This window comes from Cervus elaphus, chromosome 16, assembly GCF_910594005.1.
Source record: "Cervus elaphus chromosome 16, mCerEla1.1, whole genome shotgun sequence".
Classification (NCBI taxonomy): Eukaryota; Metazoa; Chordata; class Mammalia; order Artiodactyla; family Cervidae; genus Cervus; species Cervus elaphus.
This window is the reverse complement of record NC_057830.1, coordinates 1,831,597-1,850,940: the sequence shown is the minus strand read 5'-3', so window position 1 is coordinate 1,850,940 and position 19,344 is coordinate 1,831,597. Positions and strand designations below refer to the sequence as shown.

At 60.5% G+C, this 19,344-nt stretch overlaps 1 protein-coding gene across 4 annotated transcripts in view; it reads left to right on the top strand.

Annotated features, from left to right (window-relative positions):
• The window catches only part of EIPR1 (EARP complex and GARP complex interacting protein 1), a 64,376-nt gene extending 45,653 nt beyond the window's left edge, over positions 1–18,723 (top strand). For all 4 annotated transcript variants that reach the window (XM_043870677.1, XM_043870679.1, XM_043870680.1 and 1 more), the window contains 5 exons: positions 3,784–3,883; positions 11,492–11,628; positions 14,272–14,439; positions 15,710–15,877; positions 18,259–18,723. In XM_043870677.1, the coding sequence (XP_043726612.1) occupies positions 3,784–3,883; positions 11,492–11,628; positions 14,272–14,439; positions 15,710–15,877; positions 18,259–18,433 (748 nt within the window). In that variant the 3' untranslated portion in view covers positions 18,434–18,723. The remainder of the gene's footprint in view (positions 1–3,783; positions 3,884–11,491; positions 11,629–14,271; positions 14,440–15,709; positions 15,878–18,258) is intronic.
• Positions 18,724–19,344: the final 621 nt, after the last annotated feature.

Here is a 19,344-nt window from a genome sequence, read left to right as displayed (position 1 = left end):
ATACCGTTCGTGGCTGGACTCTTAGTGTGAGGGCATCTTTCTGTTGAGCCCCACACGTGGGTGATGGAGCAGTAAGTCTGTGCAAGCAAGCAGCGTTAGAATAAACACAGACCTTCAATAAGTAGCTCACTGGTGCCCAAGGCCACACACCTGTCTGCTCTTAGTAAGGGGTCCCTGTTTGGGCATAAGTGATCATGTCAGTACAAGTGTCCGCATGTCACCACCATAGGAAACCTTGCGTCTGTAGATTTGATCAAAACGGGCTTCTTGACTTTATGGTGTAACTCTTAAAGTAGTCTTTTTTTTTTAAAATCTTCGTAGCATTTATGAAAAGCTAACTTACATTCTGCTGTGAATTTTTGAGCAGGAAGAAATTAATCAGGTTGCCAAATCTGTATTTTAAGAGAGAGATATATAAATTGAGGAAATAGTGTATTATGTTCTCCTTGTAAAAGGTTTTCAAAACTTGACTGGTAACAACTGACACAATCACCAGTGACTTAATAGTTGTGTTTCTTACCTAAGGTTTTTCACTTTCTCAGTAAAGCAGCAAATGGGAGAGTTTCGGAAAACCACTGGAGCTGCAGTCCTTGCCTAGCTGTCTGCGTTCTGTCTTCAGTTCCGTGGTGAGCGCTGACTGCCGTCTCACGTGTCTCGTGTTCGGTGGTCTCCGTCCTTTCAGCAGCTATGCTGCCCCGACAGCCCCCCTGCCTGCCAGAAGGGGCTGCAGGGGGTAGGTTGGAGAGGTAAATGATGTGGATTGAAAGTAATCGTAGCTCAGTTGGTAATGAATCTGCCTGCAGTGCAGGAGACCCACGTTTGATCCCTGGGTCAGGAAGATCCCCTGGAGAAGGAAACGGCAACCCACTCCAGTATTCTTGCCTGGAGAGTCCTACAGACAGAGGAGCCTGGCAGGCTTCAGTCCACGGGGTCGCAAGAGTTGGACACGACTTAGCGACTAAACCACCACCAAAGTAATCTTACACTGAGGTTGTTTTAAGGGTTTCTCGGTGTCCTTAGAGTGTGCTTACCACAGGTGTCAAAATCTAGTGTGTGAATCACTCATTTTGGAGCCACTTGTCTGAGGGAGAGAAGTGTGTTTCGTTTGATCATGTGCAGCCTGTGAGACCAGGACCCTCACTCCTGCTGTCCTGGCCTTGTTAACTGCGCACAGAGCTTTCGTTTCTCTGGCTTGGGTTTATTTGCAGAGACGGCCCTTTCCTCCTGTTTCTGTCTCAGTGATAATGAGCGGGTGCAGTGTACACACATTAGGTGTGTGCTCCCTGGCTCCTGACTTAATACAGTTTTACGTCGCTCGCATCCATGGAGAGAGAGTGAAAAAACAGAAATGTGGATGACTTTTATGAACAAAGAAATAAACGCCCTAGTTTGGAGTAGCAAGTGTGGCAGAAACTCTGGGTTATTTTCCTATGTTTATAGCACTAGTTCCCTGGTGATGATGCGTGATGCAGTAGAATTTCCTTTTTTATTGCACTTTGCATGCCCCACTTATTCCAGTCTCATGATCATGGGGGTTGCTCCCTGTAAACCGACCGCACTTACTGTCAGATGCGTCACCCCTGGGTGGGCAGTAAACAGCAGCTCTGCTCAGCGGCTGGGCCCCGGTTGAGAGGGGGCGTCTCCTCTGGGGACAGTGCCGTGTGTGTGCACCTCAGGCTCGCTCTGCTGTGGCAGGGACCCCGATCGCCTGATATGCCGACTGTAGACGGATACACACACACGCTGGGTTTGTTGCTCCCGTGGGGGCAGAAGTTGTAGGACAAAAGGGAGATGCCTGGGAGGAGTGCAGGGAGAGAACGTGGGAGCCGGGAGCCGGGGTGAGGCTGGTGGGCGGGAGGCGGGGGTTTGGGGTGTGTTTCATCAGCAGTGACCGTGGGGGACGGTCCACACGTCCAGACTGCAGCCGCCTGCTCAGTGGCCTGAAGAGCGCCCTTGTTTTATTTACCTCCTGGTCCTCGGTCCTGGTTTACTTGACTCAGCTTTGAGGAGCCCCTCCGTGTGCTCCCGTGGGGTTTGGCTTCTTCTCACAGTTTTCAACAGTGAGCTGTCCAGAGTCACCCGTCATATCAGCTTTGGCAGACGCACGTTCCGACCATAGCCTCCCCCAAACATGCCGGGTGCCGGCCCCTTTCACGTCTGTCTGGGGCGTCTGTCCAGGCCCTGTGTGGGAGCCGGGCCTGCGGCAGCAGTGAGAACATGCCCCAGACCTGGAATGGCATGTCTGCCTGTCCTTCCGTGCCCTCCCCGCAGCCTCACACCGGGCTTAGACGGGGCCCAGGTTTCCAGCGTCCGGGCTTTCTCTCCGTCCCGGGGCGGTTGGTGGCTTTCTCCTTAGTCTCGTCTCTTTCTCAGGAAGTTAACAAGCTGTTACTGACATGATTCGTGTCAGTTTTCTGAAGTACCTGGTTTTCTCTGCTTTTCTACTTTGGGCGTCTCTGGTCATTCAGGTGGGCCACCGGGGGGCACAGCTGTAAAGAATCCGCTTGCAATGCTGAAGACTCTGGTTCAACCCCTGAGTGGGGAAGGTCCCCCGGAGAAAGGAATACCACCCACTCCAGGCTTCTTGCCTGGAGAGTCCCATGGACAGAGGAGCTCGGCGGGCTGCAGTTCATGGGGTCACACAGATGTGGACCCAACTGAGTGACCGAGCAGCAGGCAGTGTTGTGATAAAAGTCGTAACAGCCCGTTGACGGTCCTGAGGGGTCGTACTAGGGAGGTGCCCCCCATCGGGCAGTATCGTGATCTGTGTGGAAGAGAAGCCGTGAGGGTCTCCATCCAAGTCTGCAGTGGCCACATGTGCGAGGATGTGAAATGAAGCTCTCTCCATAAGCTCTGAAGAATTTCATTAGGGAAGACAGAAATTCATCCCTGTGGTCACGCTGAAGAATTCTCGATCTCTTCATGGTTTTATCGCTTGGGCGATGTGATTTTTGTCTTGTTAATTGTTCAGATGTGCACTGCGTCAGTTAGGATGGCTTTGGCTGCGGGTAACAGGAAACTACGGCTCACGTGGGCTGAGACAGAAGGACGTGATCTGACATCTTGGGCCTGGCGGTTGACCAGGACTCTCAGCTTTGCCCTCCCAGGAGGGGGCGCTGGAAGATGTGGGCACCACCCACCTGGGCCCCTTCAGACCCAGCCCCCAGCAGGCCCCCTTGCATCTCGGCGGACAGGGTCTGTTAGCTGTCTGTGCCTCAGGTCCCGGGAGAAGCCGTCAGCGGTGCCTCAGCTCAGGTGCCTTGATGAAACCCACAGCCGGGAGCCCACAGGACGCAAGAGTTGACTGCTCACAGTTCTCGGGGCTGGAGAGCTGGAATCAGGGTGTGGGCAGGCCAGGGGCAGGAGCGGGCCCTTTTCCCAGCTTGCAGGTGGCCGCCTCCCACTGTGTGTTCTCAGGACAGTGGGAGAGAGACGGAGATAGAGAGATGGAGACGGATAGGAAGAGAGAGAAGCAGAGAGTCAGAGACGGAGCTTGGGAGCAGGGTCAGTCCCCACCGGGGCACTTTCCCCATCACAGGCCCCATCCTCCTGACCTCAGTGAACCCTCATCACTTCCCAGACGGCCCCCCTCCCCCACCCAGCACCAGGTGGCTCTGGGGGAGGGACGTGGGCACTCAGGCCTCATGAGTGTGGCAGCTGCCCCGGGTCACGCTGCCTCTCCCTGCTGACAGGGGCTGGGCAGGGCCTTGCCGAGGGCCGGGTGTCCGAGCTCCGGGCCCCGGGGTGGGCATCTTTTAATGCTGGGCTCCCTCCTTCCCGCAGCGTCGCCTGGGAGCCCGCGGGAGACGGGAAGAGGGTCATCTCGCTGGCCGACAACCACATCCTGCTGTGGGACCTGCAGGAAAGCTCCAGCCAGGCCACGGTGAGTGATTCAGGCCACAGGGTCTCTGTCTTCTGTCTTCTTGATTAGACCCTTCAGGTGAAGTCACAGTACACTCGTCGGTTCCCATACGTGTAGAATCTTGACGCTGATTGTGCAGTAAGTAAGAAGCAGACTGGCTGGTCGTCGGTCAGATGACTGACTGTCTCCTTCGGGCAGGGAGCTTCCGACTCGAGTCAAAGGGCCGTGTGCAAGGGAGACACGGAACCTGGGTGTTGACGAAACTCTCCCCTTTGGCCATAATTTGCCCCAAGTCGTGGTCTTCTGTTTCAGGTGTGAGTCTTTTTAACGAACGGTTTTCAGCATGTATTTGGTTAAGGTCACCTTTAAGAGAGGAGCATTCATGACATAAAGGTTTCCTGGTCGTGAAAATGACTGTTGACCGTGACCTGGTGACCCCCCAGCCTTTCAGGGTGTGGCTGTCGGGCGCGTCCGCCTTTCTGTCCGTGTGGATGCACGCTGGCTGCCGTCCGGCCCCGCCAGGCGCCCGTGTGTCCCCTGAGGTCTCGCCCTGCGGCGTGGGGGCAGCTCTGCTGCAGGGCCCCGACCAGGTGGCGGCGTCTCCCCCGATGGCCCGTTCACCCCCAGGCCTGCGCAGTACTCCACCCCAGCCTTCTTGGGAACCAGTCTGGCTTTCACATACTCCTCACTTCAAATAGTGTGTTTTTCATAGACTAAATATTCTACCCATTGGTATGTATTTTTTTCATACGTGATTCCTTAAAATGTCCTCGTATCAAATGTCTTGTTTTACATGCATTCATAATTTCAGTGCATTTGTTTGTCGAAGCCACAACTTTGGAGAGAAAATGAAGCAATTTGACACGATAATGCCTCTAATGCCGCCCACACCTGGGTCCCTCTGCTGTACCCGGGGGCTCGAGAGGCGCGCCTCTGGGAGACCCGTTCAGGGACCGTGTTCACTTTCTGTCCGCTCATGACCGGGACGTGTGCTTAGTTCTTTTGCCTTGTGTCTTCACCCTCTGGGTTGAGGTTGCATGTGCAGTGATTGATCGTTAATCGACACACAGCGCAGAAGTCAGACTCGTCCCAGTGTGGAGTGACCTGTCCACACACACAGAAGGACCTCTCACAGGCTTCAGGGGGAAGTTAAGAGTCGGCCAGCTTTCCTAGCGCAGTCATAATCCTTCAGGAAAAAAATCACTGTCTTTAATAAAATTAAGAAAAAAATAAGACATCTCTCTATCCTGGAGCAGAAAGCAGATTTCACCCAAACTGAGGCCCAAGTGGGAACGTGAAGGAAACTGGCTCCTGACGTTGCCCTGAGGCCCCCTGAGTCCGGGGAGATGCCTCCACAGTCTCCCTGTCCCTCCGCCTTCCGGGGGACTCGGCGGGGTGTCCGGACCACAGTGCAGGGTGTGGACTCCTGCCCCCTGTCCCCACCTGCGCTCAGGGGGCTGTTCCTCGAGACCACCCTTGAGCCCAGAAAGGGACAAGGCTGACCTGTGAGGGTGCCGGGCCTTGCGGCAGTGCCGTGCAAGACACTGGCCCCCGTCCGGGGATGCGCAGAGTGACGGAGCGGCCACTGCCCCGCCCGGAAGGCGATGCCCGGAGGGGTTAGGAGGCCACCGCCCCGCCCGGAAGGCGATGCCCGGGGGGTTAGGAGGCCACCGCCCCGCCCGGAAGGCGATGCCCGGGGGGTTAGGAGTCCACCGCCCTGCGGCCCCCACTCTGCGGGCCCATCCACTCATCAAAGTGTGAGCAGCTCTTCAGACCCTCCGTCGTCTCAAAATGATTTTACGGTAGGGTGATTAATCTGTAACTGATTTTCTGCAGGGACCAATTTCGTTTCTCTCCCCCTTTTTTTATCTGCTGTCAGCAGTTCTGTCGATACCACTTTGCGACCCTGGGGCCGGAGTATTTAATACCGAAACCTTCCTATCGATTCCAGCCATCTTCACACCCGGCTCCTCAATTTTTATCCTTATTGTTTGAGGATATTGCCTTCTGCGGTGAATCTAATCTTATGCTCACTGCATCATTACCTTTTGCAATTAAATCGGAGGCTCTCTGCCATTTATAATCATTAGCGGAGCCCCGGGGAGGCCTTGGAGGGGGTGCTCCGTGGGGCCCGGGACCCCCACGCGGGCCGATGCAGTGCCCCTCAGTTTGGGTCTGCACGTGCTCACGCCCGGGTTCTTGAGCTTTCCCCGGCTGTGGGAAGAACTAGCTTCCGCGGGGCGGAAGGGCGGCTGGCGTCACTTGCCCGCGTGCAGGCCTGGGGGCGGTTCCCTGGGGAGCACTTCCTGGGAGAAGAGGACAGGCTTCAAGGACACAGTGTGAGTCCAGAAGTCTCTTGTGCAGGGTTTCACGCATGCCGTAGGAGGCCGCAGCCCACGCCGGTGGGAGCCGCTCCCTGCAGCCCTGCCTGCTCTGCCTGAGCCCCAGGCAGGCTCACTGCCCGGGGACAGAGGCCCAGGCTCCCGCCTCCTCGCCCACAACCCCGCTTGCCTCTGCTTCCTGGGCTCCGGGCGTGGGGAGTGGGCCAGTGGGGAGAGGGGCCGGCTCCTGGGGCCCCCGGGTGAGAGTGGAAGGCGCAGAGAGGCCGTCTCTCCAGCACCTTGCTCGGGGCTCCTCTATGGGACAGGAATACCCCTTACCTTCTCGCCCATCTCTGCCAAAGACCTTAAATCCGTGCTCATAGCCTTCCCTGTTTTGAGTCTGTTTGGAGCCGAGGTCACACCCGCCTTAGTGGGTGTCAGACACGTTTCTGTCCACGAGGAGGGGTTGGCTTTTGGTGCGACAAAGGGAAAGGCCTCGCGCTCTTCCTGCGGTGGAGTCAGTCCTGCTTGAATGAACGACAAATCTGTCGGAAACGACCTCGGGTTCCTCACGCTTGCCGGCACCTGCGGCTGTGTGAGCACTTCCTAAGCACAGGGACTCTGGTTTCCAGGAGGCTGCTCTCAAAACCTGTGGAGCCGGAGCACTCCTGGGGGGCAGAGTCCTTCACGGGGGTGGGAGCCACCAGCCCTGCGTGGGGCTGTCGTGGGCTGGGACAGGGCACGCAGGGGGTTAGCCCACCTGCCCTGTGACCCTGGGGCAGGGGCGGCAGGACCCTTTCTTCCCGTCTTGAAGGCAGCGACGGGGCTGGGGTGTCCCGCCCACTGTTTCCACGACAGTCCTGAGTCCTCTCCGTGGGCCCAGAAGACAGCGCCCCCGTCCCTCCCCCCGGCTCCCTGAAGGCGGAGTAGAGCTGCGGGCAGGGGCGGCGCTTTTTAGGGGTTTGTCTTGTTGAATCCTCATAAGCCTTGGGGGCAGATTCTTTGATATCTTTCTTACAAATGAGACACAGGAGAGAAAGTTAGGCCTCAGAGAAACGCAGTAACTCGTGGTCACTCACTGGGAAAGCGGGGACCCACTCGGGGGTCTGGCTCAAAGAGGGGCTGCCCTTCCCTGGAGGCATCCCTGATGGCGTTGACTCAGGGGCATCCTGGGCAACCCAGGGAGAGCACATTTGGCTGCAGGACATAAGAAGTGACTTAGATAGAGAAGTTTTATTGTCTGCTGAAATAAGAAGCGTAGAATAAAGCCCCTTGGGGTTGGTTGATTAAGGGTCTTCATCAAATTGAGGGCCCAGCGACTCTGCATGTTTCTCCTCTGCCGCGTCCACCTGTCACTGCTCTCCCTGTCATGACCAAAAGGTGGTTGCAGAGGTTCCAGCCATCACATCCAGGCTCCGCAGCATCCTTGGTTTGTAAGGAAAGCCTTTCCTGGGAGTCCTTTTGTCTCTTTCACGTGTGACTCTGTGTCCAGGCCTAAACCCGTCTTGGAGAGGGGAACCAGCCCACCAGGCCTGGCTCAGGGCTCTCTTAGTCCCTGGGGGCTGTGCAGGGTGTTCCAGGGAGAGAGGCTCCCGCGGTGGGGGCTGCTGTGTGACCGGCAGCCAGGGCCAGGCTCACGGTGGACATGCCTGCGTGGACGCGGTGTCTCTTGTGCTGGAAAAGCCCCAGCCCTGCAGTCGCTTCATGTTGGGGGCGGGGCGGGGGGGAGTGGGATGGTGGCGCTCGCTGAGCTCTCTGGCCCCGAGGAGTGTGTGCTGGGCCCCGCACGCTGAGTGCTGCCCCCGGCCCAGGTCCGCCCAGTCCTGCCCCCCCACGCTGAGTCCTGCCCCCTCCACGCTGAGTCCTGCCCCACCCCACGCTGAGTCCTGCCCCCTCCACGCTGAGTGCTGCCCCCGGCCCAGGTCCGCCCAGTCCTGCCCCCCCACGCTGAGTCCTGCCCCCCCCACGCTGAGTCCTGCCCCCCCCCCACGCTGAGTCCTGCCCCCCCACGCTGAGTCCTGCCCCCCCCACGCTGAGTCCTGACCCCCCACGCTGAGTCCTGACCCCCCACGCTGAGTCCTGCCCCCCCCACGCTGAGTCCTGACCCCCCACGCTGAGTCCTGCCCCCCCCCACGCTGAGTCCTGCCCCCCCCCCACGCTGAGTCCTGCCCCCCCACGCTGAGTCCTGACCCTCCACGCTGAGTCCTGCCCCCCCCACGCTGAGTCCTGCCCCCCCCACGCTGAGTCCTGCCCCCCCCCACGCTGAGTCCTGACCCTCCACGCTGAGTCCTGCCCCCCCCACGCTGAGTCCTGCCCCCCCCACGCTGAGTCCTGCCCCCTCCATGCTGAGCCCTGCCCCCTCCATGCTGAGTCCTGCCCCCCCCACGCTGAGTCCTGCCCCCCCCACGCTGAGTCCTGCCCCCTCCACGCTGAGGCTGCCCCCTCCACGCTGAGGCTGCCCCCTCCACGCTGAGTCCTGACCCCCCACGCTGAGTCCTGCCCCCTCCACGCTGAGTGCTGCCCCCGGCCCAGGTCCGCCCAGTCCTGCCCCCCCATGCTGAGTCCTGCCCCCTCCACGCTGAGTCCTGCCCCCCCCACGCTGAGTCCTGCCCCCCCCCCCACGCTGAGTCCTGCCCCCCCCCACGCTGAGTCCTGACCCTCCACGCTGAGTCCTGCCCCCCCCCCACGCTGAGTCCTGCCCCCCCCCCACGCTGAGTCCTGCCCCCCCCACGCTGAGTCCTGACCCTCCACGCTGAGTCCTGCCCCCTGCACGCTGAGGCTGCCCCCTCCACGCTGAGTCCTGCCCCCCCCCCATGCTGAGTCCTGACCCCTCCATGCTGAGGCTGCCCCCTCTTCACGCCGTGGGGCTTGGTGATGGGGCTGCTGCTTGGGTCTCTGGAAACCTCACGCCGACACTCTCCTTGAACTGCCCCCGCCGGCTCGAGTCCCAGCGTTTTCTTCGTCAGCGGTGCCTTCTTTGTTCTTGTCCTGCACCAGTGGCTCTTCTGAGAGGGTCTGGGGGAGCCTTTCATCACTCCTGCTGGACCGGGAAGCACTGAATATTTCTCTTTAATGCTGGGAAGCAGATTGCCGTGTGCACTGCACCCTCTGGAGTTCTTGCTGAGTTCTGTCTCCGTGTCACCAGGAAACCAGAAAAAGTGATTGATTAACCTTACAACTTGCACCATGCTGGCTGCCCCACGTAGCCCCTTAAAAAATTGATGGTGAGCTGTCTTTCAGGTTTTCATTAAAATCTGCCTCGCAGACTTCTCGGCACCCATGGGCACGGGCTCTGTGGGCCCGGTGGTTCCTGTGTTTGAGGGAGTGGTGGAGCGGGAGCCGGTCCCGCTCTGCAGGGCGGCTGTGACCTCGGGCGGGGCCCCTGCCCTCTCTGCATGACCTTGGACGGGACTACTGCCCTCTCTGCATGACTTCGTGGGGTCCCTGCCCTCTCTGGCGGGGGGGAGGCCCTGCCTTTTCTGTGTGACCTCGGGTGGGACTCCTGCCCTCTTGGTGGGTGCGGGGGCCCTGCCCTCTCCGTGGGGGTTGGGGGCTGGGCCGCGGCCGTGTCTCCACTGCTGAGTTCACCCGGGGTCTTATCCGTTATCCATGCTCCCTGACAAGCGCCCACCACACTGTCAGCACTTTCCACAGTGGCCATCACGTGGCTTCTGTGGGGACAGTCAGAAGTCTGGAACTTCAAGGCCTGTGAGGCTGCGGGCCAGGTGTCAGTGGGGCTGGGGTCTCATCGAGGGGCTCTCGGACGTGTGTGGACAGAGGCCTGGGTTCCTCATGGACTGTTGGCCGGAGGCCACCTGCGTGTGGGTTTTGGAAGCAGGCTGTGCTGGTCAGTTTCGCGCTCTTTCCTTCTTTTGGAGCCCAAGTAGAGGCAGCACGGGGAGCTTGACTGGCAGTGACATTTCGTAAGGGTTCGACCTGGCGCTTGCTCCCGGTCATGGAGTTGGGGGCAGGGCGGGCGCCCAGGAGGGCTCCCTGTGAACCTGGACGGTGCAGGACCGTCTGCAAGTTTCCTTAGAGATGAGACACTGTCCTGACCCTCCGGCCTCTGTCCAGCACTCGGGGCATGGACTCCAGGCGTTCGGTCCCCGGGAGAGGAGCATGTGTGCCCGCGAGGACTGGCGCCGAGACGGGCTGGCACACAGCCTGTTGTCCACGTGGTTTGCAGAGTCGGTGAGGCGGGAAAGTGGGTTTTGGGAAGAAAGGTTTTCTGGGACAGGTTGAGACTGTCCAAGGAAGAGGCGAGGTGCTTCCAACTGGTCAGTGCCTCCTGGGCGGTGACCCCTTATGTGGCGGTCACTACGTAAATGGGGCCCTGGCTCAGTCATTCTTAAAGATGTCTCTGCTGTCAGACTTCTTAGCGGGGCCAGGCTCCTGGGAGAGAAGCCGTGGTTTTCCCCAGGTTCTGATCGAATCCCCTTGAACTGACTGCCTCATGCGCCACAGCTGGTGGGGCTGAGTCTGGGCCCCTCGCAGAGGCTCTGCAGGGCGAGGCTGGTGCTCAGGGTGAGGTGAAGTGAGTCACGAGGGGCGGGTGTCTGAGGGCCACAGACAAGCCTGGCGCCCCCGCGTCCATCCCCACCGATGAGCCCGGCGCCCCCGCGTCCATCCCCACCGACGAGCCCGGCGCCCCCGCGTCCATCCCCACAGACGAGCCCGGCGCCCCCGTGTCCATCCCCCCCGAGTGACAGGCCTTTGTGCGTGAGATCGAGGGTGGGTGGGCAGCGGGATGGGGAGCCCGTCTCCCAGGCTCCCCTGGGGCCGGTGCTCTCCAGGGTCTCCACTGTTACCCACTGGGATTGATGAACCCCCAGGTAACAGAGCTAGAGGCCCTTGAGGCCGGGAGGGGACTGTGAGCGTGTGTGTGGTCAGGTCGCGGCCGTTGGTCCCTTGGCACCTGGGCCGCCTGTGCAGACCCCTACCGCCTCATCCTTGTCTTTGGAGGAGGACAATGCTCGGGCTGTTCCGTATCATTGCCTCAGATTTGAGCAGATCCTCTAATCATACACCGGCAAATCCTGTCTGAGAGATGCTCTATTAATACCCTTGCTATTTTTTTGCTGTGCTCCATTTTGTAAATAAATAAATAAATAAATAAATATGCATTTTTTGCAAATATGGTTCAAACATTCTTGCCTTTTAAGGGGAGAAAACAAAGACAAAGCTTCCTAATTATTTTCAATAATTATCTTTGACAGTATCCTATACAAGATATCCTCTTAAACGTTCTGAATAGAGTTCGAATTACTTCTCTTTCCTTCTTCCTTTGAAAACATCACCAAACACACAGCTGGCCAGCTCAGCGTCGCTGGAAGGGAAAGGACAGCTGAAGTTCACGACGGGCCGCTGGAGCCCACATCACAACTGCTCCCAGGTGGCCACGGCGAACGACACGGCCATCCGCGGGTGGGACACGCGGACCATGAGGTCAGTGACGCCAGAGCCAGACACGAGCCGGTGCCCCGCCCTGCCCCACCCGCGCCCCTGTCCTCCAGGCTCAGTTCCGGGTCAGCTCTGTTGGGAGCCACGCGGCCGGTCTGTGTCGGTCTCGGGGTCCTAGGGAGTTGCACAGCCGCCTTCCTCCTCCGCCCCACCTTCAGTACACCAGGGGCTGTGGGTCCGAGCCTCTCACCGGTGGTCTGGCTCCTCCGGGTGCCCTTCGGTGACCGCAGTCTCCCTTGGAGATCCAGGTCAGGCTTTTGCAGCAGCTGAGGCCCGAGACGGTGGCCGCGGGCTCCCGGGTCCTGTGACGGGTGACTCCAAGGTGAGGGCTGCCGTCTGTGGCTCAGCAGCTCTGTCCTCCGGGGCGCACACCCAGGGGTGATCACACTTTGTCACCTGAGTCATTACACGGACAGCCCGCGCTGCTAACGGAGCACGGAGAGCAGCTTTTCCGAGCCAGGTGTGGCGTTGACGGGTGGAGGAGTGACGGGGTGCGCTCTGTTGTCATGGCAACGGGAGCCCGGCAGTCTTTTCTAAGATAGAGTTTATCCCCTCAGCACATCGTAATTTATCACTAAGCTGCAGAGATGGAGGTCGGGAAATAACTCCTGTTGCCTTCAAGGGCGGCGGCACAGCCTTAAATCTCGATCCGGGGCCCCCTGAAAGTGCAAGGGGTAATCCATAATCGACGTGTGTGTGTGTGCTGGGCTGTGCTGGGTTTGCTGTGAGGCTGAAAGCCGCAGGTTTGGATGGTGGGGACTCTGGACCGGAATGCGTGCCTCCAGGGCCCGTGGCTGTCTTCCTGTTCTCATTGTTCCTTGAAGGATGTGAAGATTTTTGGGGTCTATATGAGAACCTTGAAGGCTAACCTCACAGACCCCGAATCCAGGGTCTGGGGGGTGGTGCCCTGCAGCCCCCTTGCCCGCCGTCCCTGGAGGGCGTCCCTGGGGTGCTGGGCAGTGGGTGCACCAGACTCTGCTCCGCACGGTCCCTTTCCTGCAGACAGCCTGTATGCCTCCTTGGTCTCTTTCCTGCCCACCGCGTGTGCCTCCTTGGCTGGCTGCTTCCGGTGCTGCTCCTGGGGTGCACGGGGCTTTTGTGTTCAGACCGCTGTGCCCAGAGCTGGCAGGAAAGCCTGAGTCAGCACTCTGCAGGCCCCAGGGCCCTGCCAGGCTTGATTTCATCCATTTCCCTGCTTCCCTTGCAAGATCTTGAGGCTTGGGCCTCTTGTATAGGGAGAAATTACTAGGTTATTGGAAAGGTACAGGATGTAGAAACCAGTTCCAGATTTTAAAGTGGCTTTGGGCTGGAAAACCCAATCTGGGAGAAAAGATGAAAAGGACTGAAGTCGTTGCCATGAGCAGGAGCGTGGAGGTCTGGGGTGCCAGGTGAGGGAGCTGCCCCCCGGGAGCCGCGGGGAGCATGTGACCCCCGCAGCAGAATGCGGAGAGGGCGGAGCGACGGGCACGTTGTGGGGCCGGGCTAGGCCTCGTCCATCCTGCTGGATGCAGGCCTCTTGTCCAAAGCTGCTGTCCCACCTCAGGATGACTGCTCCTCTGGTTTGGGTGTGTGACGTGAGAGGGGGTCGCTGTAGAGAGAGGACAGTGTAATTCCACACCCTGTGAGGGGTGGCTTGGAGCTGGGCGGTGGGGCATCAGTCAGGTCTGTGCACCTGTGTGTGTGCCTGCTCTTCTGTGCACACGCGTGTGGGCATGTACACCTGTATGTGTGGGCACATGTACCCATGCGGGCACACACGTGCATGTGTGCTGTGTGCATTGTATACACGTGTGCACACCTGCGCGTATGTCCTCCTCTGTGCACACATGTGTGGGCATGTACACCTGTATGTGTGGGCACATGTACCCATGCGGGCACACACGTGCATGTGTGCTGTGTGCATTGTATACACGTGTGCACACCTGCGCGTATGTCCTCCTCTGTGCACACGCGTGTGGGCATGTACACCTGTATGTGTGGGCACATGTACCCATGTGGGCACACACGTGCATGTGTGCTGTGTGCATTGTGTACACGTGTGCACACCTGCGCGTATGTCCTCCTCTGTGCACACGCGTGTGGGCATGTACACCTGTATGTGTGGGCACATGTACCCATGTGGGCACACACGTGCATGTGTGCTATGTGCATGTGTGCTGTGTGCACACGTGCACTCTAAACAGCTGTGGCCGACCCAGCCCCTCCCGCCACTGAGTTGATACCCAGGCTGTGTGTATGGATGAGGGACGGCCCTAGCCGTGACAGGCAGTGTCTCCCTCGGTGTTTCTGTAGCTTCTCCTTCCTTTTCTGTCTCTGCGGCTCCTGACAGCGTCAGCACCGTATCCTTCTTCCACGCACTTTCTGTCTCTCTGGTCCTTCCGGACGTGGGCCGTGTGTGCCGTCCAGTCTGTCTCTGCTCCTCCATGACCGTCCCCTCCCTCCGGCCCCCTCTCATCAGGATGCCAGGTCGCCCCCTCGAGAGCCGCCAGCCAGCCCCCGTCTGCAGGGTCACGGGCGCGGCCAGCGAGCAGGAGCCCCAGCCCGGACCCCACGCCGCGGGGTGTGGGAGGGGCTGTGGGGGCGGAGCTCCCCGTGTCCCCGCTCTCACCTGTGCGTCCCCGCCCCCAGGCAGACCTACTGCATCGAGAGCGCCCACGGCCAGCTGGTGCGGGACCTGGACTTCAACCCCAATAAGCAGTACTGCCTGGCCAGCTGCGGGGACGACTGCAAGGTGAGGTTCTGGGACACCCGCAACGTCGCCGAGCCCGTCAGGACCCTGGAGGAGCACTCCCACTGGTGCGTGTCTGCTGGGGGGGCGGTACTTAGGTGACTTATTTTGCTGATTACGTCACCATTTGGAAAGGCAGAAACCAGCCTAGTTTGTGCTGCTGTGACTCATTCAATCAACCAGTTTTATTTTTCCTAAAGAAATACTAATTCCAAATCTGAATGTGATTCATAAACGTAGGAAAAGAAAAACATTAGATTCTGTCTTCTCTTGAACTAGTGCTGGTTCACGTATGCAAAAATGAACGTGCACAGATGTCCTTGGGGCATTGTGTGCCATGCATGGGGTGGAGACCCCCAGTGCCCAGTGGTAGGAGGGTGGCTAGGTCAGTCCAGCAGCATCCATGCGGGGCACGGTGAGGGCGTGAGGCAGGGCTGGGCGTGCAGCACGCAGTGCACCCAAGACCCACCATTCTCCCCAGCGTGTCGTTTCTGTGTGTTCACCACGTGCTGGGGGCTTTTTGCTAAGTAAGTGAAAAGGATCAAGTCGGAGAAAATTGGGCATAGTGTGAGCCAGTTTTTATCCAAATCACGTGTGTGCGTGTTTGTGTGCTTATGCATGTTTGCATGTACGCTTCTGTCTGTATGCATATGCGTGCCTCTGTGTGCTTATGTCTGTGTGTCAGTGTGTACTGCTGTGTGCATGTACACATCTGTGTATACACACGTGTGCTTGCATCTGTGTGCATATCTGTACTGCTGTGGGCATGTACACTTCTGTGTGCACATGTGTGCATTTACCATTTGAATGCTAGAGTACAGTTTAGACAGTTCAGTCATTCCTGCAGTCCGGGAAGAAGCTCCCGTCCCCTGGACCTGAGTGGGCTGTCTGGCTGTCCGCTGCCCACCCCCCAGCCCGGGGTCTGCAGCACCTGCCCGGCGGGCGGCTCAGCACAGCGAGCTCGGGTCCTGTGGGTCAGAAGGAAGCTGGGCCTGGTGACTAGACCAGACAGGTGGGCAGCCCTGGCCGGGGCAGTGTTCTGGAGGCCGCCCGGGGTGGGCTTGCGTCCCGGTCGTCTCTGGTCCGCACTGTGCTTCAGGCAGTTAGGCCTTTGGCGCTCTGGGAGGCCTGTGTGCACGCTGCAGTGAGGCCAGTGAGTCCCCCTGCAGTCCCTGCTGCCCTGTGGTCACGTCTCTGTCAGTCAGGATTTACAAGGTTTCAGGCTGCGCCACGAGCCTGCCCCCGCTGAACACCACCCGGTGTTGGCCTGAGCAGGACGAAGCTGCCCCGTCCAGGGGGGCCGGTGGTACCAGCGCCCTGTCCCCCCAACCCCCCCAGGGTGTGGAACGTCCGCTACAACCACTCGCACGACCAGCTGGTCCTCACGGGCAGCAGCGACAGTAGGGTCATCCTTTCCAACATGGTGTCCATCTCCTCCGAGCCCTTTGGCCACCTGGTGGACGACGATGACCTGAGTGACCAGGAGGAACGCCGTCTGGAGGAGAAGTAAGTGCTTGCAACGGGCGGCCCTGGCGTGCGGGAGCGTCTCTGGGTCCCTGGGGCTGGTGTCGGATGCGTCCACATGGGGAGGTGCGGGGTCGTGGGTGATGGAGTCGGGCGGGTCAGCAATGCTGTCTGGTGTGGCCTCTGAGACATGTGTCTGTCCACGTTCTTACTGAGCTTCACGGGTAAGGTTGTCAGGACTGCGGCTGGTCTGTACCCTCGGGAGCCGTGACCCCCGCTGGCCCTCGGGACACCCTGTGGGGGAGACTGTGGTGGCTGTCCTCCTTGCTCTGCCTGGCCCGTCGGTCCCACTGGCGGGTAGCAGGGCAGGACCACAGGCCCAGACCCGGTCCGTCCCCCACGCCGCTTCCCCTGAGAGCCCAAGGCGGTGCTGGGACCTCCACGTGATGCTTGTCCTGACAGCCGCACCATGCCGTGGTGGTGTCTTTTCCCTGGACCTTCCAGCCCTACTTGCGTCTGCTCAGGGGCCCTCTCTTCACCCTGGGGCCCAGGCCCCGAGACTCATAGGGCCCTGGGCTTTGGGGCTCACACAGGGCGCCCTAGTCCAGGGCGGCGGCACCTGGGAGGGCCGGAGTCCTGCCTTAGCAGCCTGGGTATTGAAGGAGACGCCCCTTGTCTCTGGGAGGACGTGTCTTCATGTGCGGTGGCCGCTTTCCGGTGTGAGGGAGCCTGATTCAGGCCTCCCTGGAGTTGGATCCGGGGCGGGGGGTCTGGAGTAAAACCCGTGGAGTCAGGCAGCCTGAGCCCCGGAGCACAAGAGGGCTTGTCTCTCTGTCCTGAGCATCCTCACTCTCTTCCGTTGTCTGATTTCTTCCGCTGCCCCCCAACCTCCCAAGTGAAACTGAAAGCCGCTCAGTCGTGTCTGACTCTTTGGGACCCCATGGATATACAGTCCATGGAATTTTTCAGGCCAGATCACTGTAGTGGTAGCCTTTCCCTTCTCCAGGGGATCTTCCCAACCCAGGGATCGAACCCAGGTCTCCTGCATTGCAGGTAGATTCTTTACCAACTGAGTTACAGGGAAAACCCCCCGTGTGAGATGCTGACTTGGTAGCGACCTATTGATCACCTTCCTTGATGCCATCGTTTTTCTGTTCAGACGCTGGGAAACACAGCATTTAGACACAGCTGCGGTGACTTCAGTCCAGTGACCTGCCCCGTGCAGGGCTTGGGTGTTCTCTGCTGTCCTCTCTGCTCTCAGCCAGGCAGGAGTCTGTGTCCTGTCTGTACCAGAGACAGAGCCAGCGGCCCCTTCATTGGCCCCCAGTGGGCCAGGGGTCCCACCTGCACGTGGCAGCTTCAGACAAGCTCACCAGGAGTGGAGGCAGGCGTGTGGCTGGCAGGCATGCCCGGAGATGGCATCATCGTGAGGTGCCCCATGGTTTCCTGCCAACCTGCTCCTGGGATTGGTCCACACATCTTAGTGAATCGGGATTCCCCTGAGGACTTGTATGTAGGGTTTGTACCAGGCTGCCCGCTGACCATCGCAGGCTGGCTTCCTGGGAGGACAGGGCCAGGGGATGAGTGGGATCCTGAACCCAAGACCAGGGGGCACGTGGGGCAGGGTCTCCCAAAAAGGGTCTCCAGAGCCCAGGAGGCGGGGCATGTGGGGCGGGGTCTCCTGAGAAGGGTCTGGTAGCCCCGGATCAGGGGGCAGGCGGGGCGGGGTCTCCTGAGAAGGGTCCTGCGTGCTGAGAGCCCTGTGGGCAGGGAGTGCTGGTGAGATGGGGGCAGTGCCCCGAGGCCCTCCGGTGGAGAAGCAGCTGGCGCGCTGCAGGCCTGTGGTCTCCGCCTGCTTGCGGGCGGCACAGCTCCGCAGGCTCTCGGGGGTCGGCGTGTGTGAGTGCCTTCCGGCCAGCGTCCCAGGGAAGGGACCTGGGAGTCCCAATTGTGGGGGTTGATGGGGAAATCACAACCCCAGGCAGGACCTGCTGGCCCTTCGCACCGGCTCCGGCCAGCCCCGCACCTGGTCCAGGCTGGGGCTCCCTCCGCCCACCCCTGGACTGTGCTGATTGGTCCCCAGGTCCCCCTGTCAGATGCCACCAGACCATCAGCCGTTCTCCGCTCGGCCACTGTCCCCTGAGCACAGACACATCCTGCTCCAGGGCTAATGGAGGAGGTGTCGGCAGTGGATGGCACCCCACCATGGCTCCTAGGGCCCTCTGGGGTGGCCCTGGGCTCCTGCCCCCAGGAGGAGGTGTTGGGCAGTAGACGGCCCCCCACGGCCCTGAGACCCCTCTGGGGTGGCCCTGGGCTCTGCCCCCGGGAGGAGGTGTCGGGCAGCAGACCGCCGCCCCCCTCCCCCTGCCCCTCGGAGGCTGGGGGCAGGGCGCCCGCCTCTCACGTGTGTCGGTGCCTTGCAGGAGCCAGGAGCCCCCGCAGGACAGCGTCATCGCCACCTACGAGGAGCACGAAGACAGCGTGTACGCCGTGGACTGGTCCTCAGCCGACCCCTGGCTCTTCGCCTCCCTCAGCTACGACGGGCGGCTCGTCATCAACCGCGTGCCCCGGGCGCTTAAGTACCACATCCTGCTGTGAGCGCCGGGCTGCCTCGGGCCCGGCCGCGGCGTGTGGGGCCCAGGCTTTCCAGGCAGAGCCCCGTCGGACTCGGGCGCCCGTGAACAGTGACAGCGCCTCTGCCCGCCGACCTCTGCGCCCTTTGCGTCTCTGCCCGGGAGACGGACACGTGCCCAGGCCGAGCGGGGCGCGCTCCCTCCTCCCGCTCTGAGAGGCGTTGGGCGTTTCCCTGTGATTTGTTTCCTTGACGTCGACGCCGTCTTCTCGCGAGATTAAATGGAATAAAAGCAGCGCGGCGGCTGCGGGCGTCCTCCCTGGGGCTCCTCTTCCCGTCTCCGCGGGGGCGCTGACGCTGCCGGTGCCCCGGGTCTCCGCCGGCCGAGGCCCAGTCCCTGGGCGCTACGTGCCCCGGGGTCCTGCGCTGTGAGGCTGACGGCTCCCTTGTCACCGCGCGGTCACGGCCTGCCTCGGTCACCCGGAGGCCTTCCCGCTAAGTCCCAGGTTGTCGGTGAACCCCCGCCCCGTCCCCCGGGCGCCCTGAAGCCCTGGGTCCGGTCCCCCTCCGTGGGGCGGGCGCGTTCACTTCAGCGAGGCTGGCCCTGCGCGCTCTCCCCTGACTGGACGCTGGAGGACCAGCAGCGGCACCTGGCTCACACTGAACCCTGTAGACTCTGCATGGATTGGTGCTGGGATGAGGCCCAGGCCGGCCCTCCCGCTCTCAGCAGAGGGCCCCTCCGGTCTGCGGGCTACGTAGGACCCCAGAGTCAAGGCAAAGGGGAGGTGGGCTACAGACCCTCGGTCCTCAAAACCTGAAGCTTGCTCCCTGGTGGCTCCAGCCCGAGGTGGACTTGAGCCCTGCTTGGGACCGTCCACGCGGCCACAGCAGGGCAACACCCAGACGCACTGCACCCAGGAGGGGCGCCCCCGCGTCC